General features: G+C 25.9%; 2 protein-coding genes across 2 annotated transcripts in view; both read left to right on the top strand.

The window, feature by feature from the left end:
* LOC145972986 (UDP-glycosyltransferase UGT5-like) overlaps positions 1 to 4,393 on the top strand; it is a 6,931-nt gene extending 2,538 nt beyond the window's left edge. Inside the window, exons 2-6 of the mRNA XM_083102078.1 lie at positions 108 to 332; positions 1,200 to 1,610; positions 2,200 to 2,422; positions 3,442 to 3,661; positions 4,021 to 4,393. Of these exons, the coding sequence (XP_082958204.1) occupies positions 108 to 332; positions 1,200 to 1,610; positions 2,200 to 2,422; positions 3,442 to 3,661; positions 4,021 to 4,315 (1,374 nt within the window). The 3' untranslated portion in view covers positions 4,316 to 4,393. The remainder of the gene's footprint in view (positions 1 to 107; positions 333 to 1,199; positions 1,611 to 2,199; positions 2,423 to 3,441; positions 3,662 to 4,020) is intronic.
* Positions 4,394 to 5,562: 1,169 nt separating this feature from the next.
* Positions 5,563 to 10,617, top strand: LOC145972983 (UDP-glycosyltransferase UGT5-like). Its single transcript, XM_083102062.1, has 6 exons — positions 5,563 to 5,874; positions 6,340 to 6,573; positions 7,283 to 7,693; positions 9,059 to 9,281; positions 9,558 to 9,777; positions 10,157 to 10,617. Exons 1-6 carry the CDS (start codon positions 5,578 to 5,580, stop codon positions 10,449 to 10,451), a joined length of 1,680 nt encoding a protein of 559 aa, XP_082958188.1. The 5' UTR covers positions 5,563 to 5,577; the 3' UTR covers positions 10,452 to 10,617.
* The last annotated feature ends 590 nt before the right edge of the window (positions 10,618 to 11,207 follow it).

The raw sequence follows: 11,207 nt of genomic DNA, 5'->3' as shown, positions 1-11,207 counted from the left end.
CATTAATGTAGCAACCGTGCAAACTTCGACTTTGCATAATATTGTTTCCTAAATTCCATACCATGTCATTTTTATCCAGCATAATAATATATACTTGTGATTTTTAGATTCTTAACACAAAGCAACAATTGCAAGTTGATCCAAATGATTGGGAAAACTTTAATGCATTTCAGACGATGTATCTTTTGTACAATGATATAGGATTATCAGTTTGTGAGAAAATAGTGGAAACTAAAGAAGCGAAAGAACTTTTGGAAATGATAAAAAATGTTGAATTCGATGTCATAGTACACGGCATTACGTTACTTCAATGCATGTACGGATTGTGGGATGTAAGAATAAATAATCAACAAAAAAAATAAACATTAAAGTGTGTGTACATAATATACATTTTAAATCACAGTTTATACATAATGTATAAACTGTGATTTAAATTAGATTTAAATAGAATTAAATGTAATTTCTCAATTAGCAATAATAATAATATTAATAATAATAATAATAATAATAATAATAATAATAATAATAATAATAATAATAATAATAATAACAACAATAATAATAATGATAATAGTAATAGTAATAATAATATATACAAATTATGTTCGTGCATTACTTACTAGTAGTATTAATTACAGATTAAATTATAATTTTATATATTTATGTAATGATTTTTAAAATATATAGAATTATCTAATTTGGCGTAACATGTGCAAAAAACGATGAGTAAAACACATTTAAAAAATAGAAAAACATAATCAAAAGCTCTCGAAGTTAAACAATACTCGAATTAGATAGTACAGATCATAATCGTTTTTAGAAAATACGAAAATAAATATTTTCTTAATGAGAAATTTTAATATTTTTGAATATATTAGATTTATTTTGACAATCTAATTTTATTTTATTTTATTTTATATAATGAACTTATGTTAAAATTGAACTATAAGTATTGCAATTTCTTATCTAAAAATTTTTACAAGAATTTTTTTAAAACATAATTTAAAAATATTTATTATGAATTATTTTATATTATAGATTTTCTATCTATTATAATTTTTAAGAACTTGTTATATAAATTATAATCGCTTACAATTTTTAAAAATTGATTTAAATAATTATCATAATCTTTCAGAATTAGGCTTTTTTATGTAATTTAAAAACATGAAAAAATATGATTTTATATAGATTGTTTTCAGGTTGCTAAAGGCAAACCGCCTGTCGTAGGCTACATTCCATTCGGTCTTGCACCTTGGCTCAAGGATTGCGTCGGTGGCACCAATTATCCGACTGTTCGATCTTATTTATCTGTAGATACTGCAAAACCCGAAGGTTTATGGCAGAAAACGTGGAATACTATTTATTATATCACGGATGATTTTCTACGAAGTTATTATTACATGCCACTCTCTCAACGAATTGCTGAGCGATACATAGGTCATGAAATCAGGCCGTTACATGAACTAGAAAAAAAAATTACTATTTTATTAATCAATACTCATCCTGCGTTTGAACCCGCGATTCCGTTGCCACCAAACGCCATAGAGATTGGGGGACTACATGCTCAACCATTACAAGCTACTGATGAAAAAGCCGTAATATATCCCGATGTAAGATTCATTATTTAAGAATTAATAAATATACTATTAAAATTGAATCTCTTAATAGAAGAAAACTAAAATTTTATTTTGAATGGATACTTATTGTTGATCTACGAATATACATACAAAAATTTCGATTTATATAGAGAGTGGCCTATTTTAAATAGTGCATTTTAATATCTCTTCTTTAATTCATCATATACGAAAATAATTTAGACAAAAGTTGTAGAGTTCGGAAGGGAACATCCGATGGCTTTACCTTGAATGAACGTGCCATTAATACTATTGCAATTTACAATTATTAATTAAACATTGTGTTAAAGTAGATTTATAATTTCGATAAATTCCACTTCCATATTCATTCATAGTTATTTATTTTAACAGTCAGTTTACAAATACACAAGAAGGTCATATAAATTTAATAAAAGTTATATTTTTGCTGAAATATAATTATAAATATTTATTTTATAAATGTACTTATAATTAATTGATGTAAATGAATTGACACATAAGTAAAAGCATATTTTGATACATTTTGATACATTATATTTTGGTACATTATGGAAATATTTTCATCTTATTGTTATATATCTTGCAGAACATACGTGAATTTCTTGATGGTGCAAAAAACGGAGCTGTTATAATATCATTGGGAACAAATGTAAACTGGAAATCTGTCGGGTTAGATAAACTTAAAGCCGTTACACAGGCTCTTTCAAAACTAAAAGAACGAGTTATTTGGAAACTAGATATTGAACTGTCATTTCATGTGCCAAATAATGTAATGATTGTGAAATGGCTAAAACAAAATGAAATTTTAAGTACGTCTCATAACTTATTGGAAGATACAAAAAATATGCATTGGATATGTTTATAATCATAATTATATTTTCAATTACATTTTTCTTATTAGTCATTATTTTTGCATATATATTGATTTAAATATCTATTTCTTTCTAATTTTCTACTTTTTTATAATGATTATTACATAATTACATTAAATTTAATAATTAGACATTTGTCTCAAGTAATCAAAAAATTAAAAAGAAAATGGCATAAGAGCCAACGCGCGGTAATTAGAGCGCCGAGAAGCAACAACACTTCTTTCTTTTTTCAATATTAGTTTATTAAAAAACATACTATAATAACAAGCGAACGTTTCGGATCATCTTTTGATCCTTCTTCAGCGCGATGTTAACAATATATATTACAAATAGTGACGCGAATCTCGAATCGACATGAGGCGCACAGCGGCATACTATATTATTAATTGTAAAAAGCGCGGAATCTGGTGAGCCATGCTTCTAACTATTAATTTAAGCAAAAAAAAGCTCATTCACGTGTAATATCTTTCGGTATTTATTTTATTATTTTTACTCGAATTGTTAGATCTGCTGTGACGTCGCATAGCATAACTATAGTATATTTAATTGACTGTTGGAAGCAGAGCGCTTACTGGACCTCCGCGGGATGCAATTTAGCATCACCTACGCGTCGAGAACAATTTCGTTTAATGTAGCGCGTCACTATTTGTAATATATATTGTTAACATCGCGCTGAAGAAGCATCAAAAGATGATCCGAAACGTTCGCTTGTTATTATAATATGTGTTTTTTAATAAACTAATATTGAAAAAAGAAAGAAGTGTTGTTGCTTCTCTGCGCTCCAATTACCGCGCGTTGGCTCTTATGCCATTTTCTTTTTAATTTTATAATTACATTAATTTAATTAATAAATTTACATAGCTAGCAAAATATTATTCATATTAGTTCTCTTTATCTCTTATAGTTTATTTTATTTGAGAAAATAAAAATTTATTACAATACACATTTATATTCAGGTCATAAGAATATAAAGGCAATTTGGACGCACGGTGGTCTTCTTAGTATACAGGAAGCCATCTGGAAAGGTGTGCCAGTGATTGGAATGCCATTTTATGGAGATCAAAAGCCCAATGTGGAATTATTAGTACATAAAGGGGCTGGCGTTCGCTTAGATATTGCCACTTTATCCACGGAATCAGTATTAGATGCGTTGGAAAAAATACTTTACAATAGGAGGTATGATATTGAATTATAATTGTTAATAATATCTTTTTCATTACATATTTATACAAATGTATGTGTTATTTTGCAAGTAAATGTGATTAATATGTTAATATAATAATTATGATCCGAAAAAAATATAAGAATAATTAATATTATTATTTAAAATAATAATACAAATATAAAAGTTAATATAATACAATAATAACATAATATATATAATATATATATTTCTTTAAGATTTAATATATATTTTATTAAATATGTTTAATTATATAAATTTTCTCTTTGCTGCATTTAACTAATATGAAATTTACATGAACTCTAAGTTTATTATGTATAATGTAACTAATAATAAAATATTTGTCGTGCAGTTATACAAAAAATATGAAACGATTATCCAATGAATTTCGGGATCGACCAGTACCGCCGTTAGATTCGGCGGTTTGGTGGATCGAATATGCTGCTCGCCATCCACATGGAAGTTTAGAATCTCCGCTTAGATCCCAGAGTTGGATGGAGCAGAACCTGATCGATATTTACGCATTCTTGTTTCTTAATTTTATCGTAATATTATCAGTTATACTTTTTGCATTAAAAAAATTATTTAATCTTTATTGTAATCGTATGTGTTCCGCATCTAAATTGCAAAAGCGTAAACAAGTGTAATATATTCAAATAATAATAACTATTGAACATAATTGTTAATATAAGAAAATAGACGTATCATAAATATATATGTATATAAATATAGATATATATGTATATAAATATAGTTATGCAAAAATTAAAAAAAATAATATTTGTGTGTTATTGTTTGAAGATTAAGATATATTTATTATAGTCTATAATTTGTTTTGATTTTATTTGTATATTTAGTACACATATATATTTTCATACAAAATATATATATACATCTTTTTTAATAAAAAAATCACACTTGTAATATTTAACAAATATGTTGTAATATAGATGCACTTGTAATATTTAACAAATTTAAAAATTTTACGTAAATGTTAATATTATAATATCACGTAATATATATGTCATGCAAATAACTAATTCTTTGCTTAAAATTGAGATTAAAAGTAAATAATATGGAGATATGTGATAATAGATTCTTTGACATGATATTTAAACACGAAGCACTATGACATTTACAGAAAAATTGTGTCATTAATCTGTTGTATGTCATTTTGCATGTGCATTAAATATGAACAATCATTACATTATTGCTGACGATAAAGATTATATCAGTAATATCTTCATTTAATGTCAATAGTGATATGAAATCGATACGAGATAAACATATTATTGAGATATATGATTGTGATTTCTTTTTAATTTCTTCATAACTTTTTGAATGATTGCACAATTAGTAAATTATTTAAAGAGAAACTGCACTTAAACTGTTAACATTTTGTATTTGAACTATATCATAACTATATTTAAATGTTAAATCATAATTAATTTAACATAATTTATAAAGAACTGTTAAAAATCTCGTAAGAATTAAATAGACAATAAAAAATATTGCATTTTAAAAAATAATAATAACTGAACATTCAGAACAAAATAATATATATATCAATAAATTATATAAAATAATTATGCTGAAGTAGTTTAAAAGATGAGATACTGTCTTATCATATTTTTTATATTTATAAAGATATTAAATTGATAATAATACTTTTTATGTATTAAATTTTTATTATATTTACTATATTCACATAACTTCTAAGAAAATTAAATAAAATTCTTGAAAATATTAAGCTTATAAACATTATCATCACGTAAATTAACAATTCTGTATGGCCTTGCCACTCAATCAAAGCGATCTTTGCAAGAATAAGAGAGTAAAAGAGGAGGGAGATGACAAGTAACAGAAGAGAGATAACAAATAGCTATTAAGCCAATACATCAATAGATTGATGCATTCGAGCTTGAAACGCGATTGTGAACAAACAACTGAAGTAAAAGGCATTCGTACATTACATATCTTGTTAATCATGTTAAAAAAATTAATATTTTATTGTACTTTAATGGCACTTGCGACAATATCAAGTTCGTTATCGATTTTATTGCTACAACCCACACCGTCAACCAGTCATCATATTTGGACGATGAATTTATTGAAGGGACTACTCAGCGAAGGTCATCACGTACACATAGTCAGCATCCATGAACCCAATATCAAGGGGAAACTCGCCCAGAACATGACATACACTGTAAGTATATGTTATAAGAAATTTGAATATATTTTAGACAAAATTTCATACATATACATACATACATATTCATATACACATATACATATACACATGTATTTGTATATATGTATTTGTACATATATTCAGCGCACAATTTAAATCGATGGTGCATGGTTAAGCCGATAATGTCGCATACAAATAGCAAAAAAACGCATAATTGCTGCTTTAATTTGCTATGCATTTAAGTAGTATCTAATAATTTATAAAGGTAATGGTAAAGATAATAATGAAGTTACAGGTAATTCTTTTGCGATGTTACGTCATTACATGTTACGTTATTATTCATTGTTACACGATCATTTGGATATTACTTAATAGTACATCACATTAATGTAGCAACCGTGCAACTTCGATTTTACATAAATATTGTTTCCTAAAATCCGCACCATGTCCTACATAATAAAATATACTTGTGATTTTTAGATTTTTGATATAATGCAACAATTGCATGAAGCTGAGGATTATGAGCCAAATGATTGGGAAAAACTTAATGTATTTCAGACGATGTCCATTTTATATGATATAGGATTATCAACTTGTGAAAAAACAGTAGAAACTAGAGAAGCGAAAGAACTTTTGGAAAGGATAAAAAATGTTGAATTCGATGTCATAGTACATGACGTTACGTTATTGCAATGCCTGTACGGATTGTGGGAGGTAAGAATAAACAATCCATTGTGAAGTGTGTGTACATATATGTATAAACTGTGACTTTAATAGATTAAATAGAATTAAAACTAATTTCTCAATTAGATAATAATAATAATAATAATAATAATAATAATAACAAAATTATAATTTTATGTACTTATATAATAATGTTACATTTAACGTACATACATAGAATTATCTAATTTGGCATAATATATGCAAAAAAACAAAAAAAAGATATTTAAAAAAAAAGAATCATAATCAAAAGCTCTTAAAGATTTAGTTAAACAGTACTCAAAATAGATAGTAGATCATAATATTTAAAGTATAATTGTGTTTAGCAAAAAATCTGTAATTATTGTTTTCTTAGCGAGAAATTTCAATCTTTTTGAATTTATATTACATTTATTTTGACAATCTAATTTTAAAATAAACTTATGTTAAAATTAAACTACAAGTATTTTTTATCTAAAAATTTTTGCAAAAATTTCTTTAAAACATAATTTATAAATATCTATTATAAAATATTTTATATTATAGATTTTTTCTATCTATTATAATTTTTAAGAAGTTGTTATATAAATTATAATCGTTTACAATTTTTAAAAGTAGATTAAAAATTGATTAAAATAATTATCATATTTCTTTTAGAATTAGTCTTTTTTATGTAATTTAAAAACATGAAAAAATATCATTTTACATAGATTGTTTTCAGGTTGCTAAAGGCAAACCGCCTGTCGTAGGCTACATTCCATTCGGTCTTGCACCTTGGCTCAAGGATTATATCGGTGGTACTTATTACCCGACTGTTCGATCTTATTCATCTATAGATATTGCAAAACCCGAAGGTTTATGGCAGAAAACGTGGAATACTATTTATTATATCGCGGACGATTTTCTACGAAGTTATTATTACATGCCACTCTCTCAACGAATTGCTGAGCGATACATAGGTCATGAAATCAGGCCGTTACATGAACTAGAAAAAAAAATTACTATTTTATTAATCAATACTCATCCTGCGTTTGAACCCGCGATTCCGTTGCCACCAAACGCCATAGAGATTGGGGGACTACATGCTCAACCATTACAAACTACTGATGAAAAAGCCGTAATATATCCCGATGTGAGATTTATTATTTAAGAATTAATAAAAATACTATCAAAATTGAACATCCCAAAGAAATAGAACTGATTGAAATTTTATTTCGAATTAAAACTTACTTTTGATCTGTGTATATACATGCAAAAATTTCGATTTTTATGTATACAGGGTGTTCGGAAATTCAATCGACAAATTTTCAAAGATTGTCGGGGGCACCATAAGAATCATTTTTTGCAAATGAACCTGGGGTCGGAAACGTGTCATTACATCGCTACGACATACGGAGTGTTCGAAAGAAGGACCTCGAAATATCACAAAAAATAGAAGTTTTACAAAAAATTGTTTCAAACAAAAGTTGTAGGGTGTAAAAAGGTCTATTTACTGGCGCCATGTGTTTGACATTGGATGGCGTCGCCAAGGTCACCACAAGGCCACCTTGAATGTTTGAAATGGAACCCTCCACTTTTTATTGCATATTCTTGTAGCCCTTCAAAAATTCAAGGTGGCCTTGTCGTGATCTTGGCGACGCCATCCAATGTCAAACACATGGCGCCAGTAAATAGACCTTTTTACACCCTACAACTTTTGTTTGAAACAATTTTTTGTAAAACTTCTATTTTTTGTGATATTTCGAGGTCCTTCTTTCGAACACTCCGTATGCCGTAGCGATGTAATGACACGTTTCCGACCCCAGGTTCATTTGCAAAAAATGATTCTTATGGTGCTCCCGACAATCTCTGAAAATTTGTCTATTGAATTTCCGAACACCCTATATATATATATATATATATATATATATATATATATATATATATATATATGTATGTATGTATATTGTATATACAAAATATTATGAAAAAGATATTTTTATTAATAGCAAGATGTCTTAGTAAATACTAAATAGTTCAGTAGTGTTTATTAATACAAGCGGAATTAATCCAATTTTATAAAAGTTTAATTATTCATAGTCGATTAAACAATAATAAATAACTATTTCAAATAAACTAAATACTATCTGAAAATTTTTAGCAATAAATAAATAATCTCTTATGTGTGCAGTATTCTGTATAATACTATTGCAATTTGCAATTATCAATCAATGAGTTAGTGTAATGAATTAATCAATGAGTTGAAGTAGACTTATAATATAGTTCGCTAAATTCCTATATATGCCAATATATTCATTTATGATTATTTATTTTAACAGTCATTTACAAATACATAGAAAAATCATATAAATTTAATTATAAAATGTGTTTATCGATTTGTTGAAATATAATTATAAATAATTATAAATGTATTTATAATTGACATAAATGAATTGACATATAAGTGAAAGTATATTTTAATTTTATCGAAATGTTTTTATTTTGTTATATCTTGCAGAGCATACGTGAATTTCTTGATGGTGCAGAAAACGGAGCTGTTATAGTATCATTGGGAACAAATGTAAACTGGAAATCTATCGAATTAGAAAAACTTAAAGCCGTTACACTGGCTTTTTCAAAGCTAAAAGAACGTGTTATTTGGAAGCTAGATATTGAACTGCCATTTCAAGTGCCAAATAATGTAATGGTTGTGAAATGGCTACAACAAAACGAAATTTTGAGTATGTCTCATATTTTATTGGAAGATACGAAAAATATTACAATTTGATATGTTTATTTTTCTTATGATTAATCCTTTTTGTGTATATATTTATCTAAATATCTATATTTTTTAATTCTTATTTGTCTTTGTTAATGATTATTACGTAATTATAGAAATTTAATAAATAAATCTACATAGCTAGCAAAATGTTTATTAATATTAGATTTTTGTCTTCTTTATCTCTTACAGTATATCTTATTTGAGAAAATTTATTATAATACACATTTATATAAAGGTCATAAGAATGTAAGGGCAATTTGGACACATGGTGGTCTTCTCAGTACACAGGAAGCGATCTGGAAAGGTGTGCCAGTGATTGGAATGCCATTTTTTGTGGATCAAAAACCCAATGTGGAATTATTAGTACATAAAGGGGCTGGCGTTCGTTTAAATTTTGCCACTTTATCCACAGAATCAGTATTAGACGCATTTGAAAAAATACTTTACAATAAAAGGTATGATATTGAATTGTAATTTTTGATATCTTTTTCATTACAAATTTATGCACATATATGTGTTATTTGCAAGTAAATTTGATTTGATTTATATCTTGGTTAGATTTTATTAATATCTTAATATAATAATTGTTATCTGAAAAAATAAATATAAGAATAATATATAAGAATAAATATTAGATGTTATTTAAAATAATAGTATAAATACAAAAGTTACTATAGTTATATGATAATAATAGCTTAAAATAATATTTTTCAGAATTTAATATATTTTATTAAATATGTTTTATTACATATATTTTTCTGTGATCTGCATATTTAATTAATGTCTATCATAAGTGTATATAATGTTCCTAATGATAAAATATTTGTCGTGCAGTTATACAAAAAATATGAAACGATTATCCAATGAATTTCGGGATCGACCAGTGCCGCCGTTAGATTTGGCCATTTGGTGGATCGAATACGCCGCCCGTCATCCACCTGGAAATTTAGAATCTCCGCTTAGATCCCAGAGTTGGGTGGTACAGAATCTAATCGATATTTACGCATTCTTGTTTCTTATTCTTATAGTAATATTGTCGTTCATATTTTTTATATTGAAAAATTTATTTAAATTTTATTGTAATCGTGTATGTTCTGTATCTAAATTGCAAAAACGTAAACAAATGTAATAAATAAATAAATATAATAATATAAAAATGTAAATAAATGTAATATATTCAAATATAATAATAAGTGTCGAATTTAATTGTTAATATAAGAAAATACGTGTATATTATTATGAATATATGTATAAATATAGGTATAGTTATGCAAAAATTAAAAAAAATAATAATATTTGTGTGTTATTATTCGAAGATTGAGACATAAATTGTTGCCTATAATTTGTTTTGTTTTTATTTGTATATTTATTATATACATTTATTACATATAGGTACATATATTTTGATACACAATATTTATACATCATTTTTAATAAAAAAATTACATTTGTAAATATAAAAATTTTGCGCAAATATTAATATTATGATATCACATATAATATAAGTGTTACGCAAAAACTAATTCTTTGTTTAAAATTGAGATTAGCATAAAGTAAGCAGTATGGAGATATTTGATAATTGATTCCTTAAAATGAGATTTAAACAAGAAGCACTATAACATTTACAAATGAATTGTGTTATTATTCTGTTGTATATCATTTTGAGCGCATTAAATATGAACAATCATTATATTATTGCTAATGATAAAGATTATTATGTCAATAATATCTTCATTTAATCTAAACAGTAATATCAAACGATACGACAACACTATATATTATTTACATATGATTGATTTCTTCCTAACTTCTATGTAACTTCTATCTAACTTCTATGTAACTTCTATGTAACTTTTTAAATGCTTATGAAATTAATAAATTTAAA

The sequence above is a fragment of the Camponotus vicinus genome, unplaced genomic scaffold (assembly GCF_025532165.1).
Source record: "Camponotus vicinus isolate PSW18456_S1 unplaced genomic scaffold, iyCamVici1.0 SCAF_1, whole genome shotgun sequence".
In the NCBI taxonomy this organism is placed as follows: Eukaryota; Metazoa; Arthropoda; class Insecta; order Hymenoptera; family Formicidae; genus Camponotus; species Camponotus vicinus.
The sequence above is the reverse complement of the archived record's forward strand: the minus strand, read 5'-3'. Positions and strand labels throughout refer to the sequence as shown.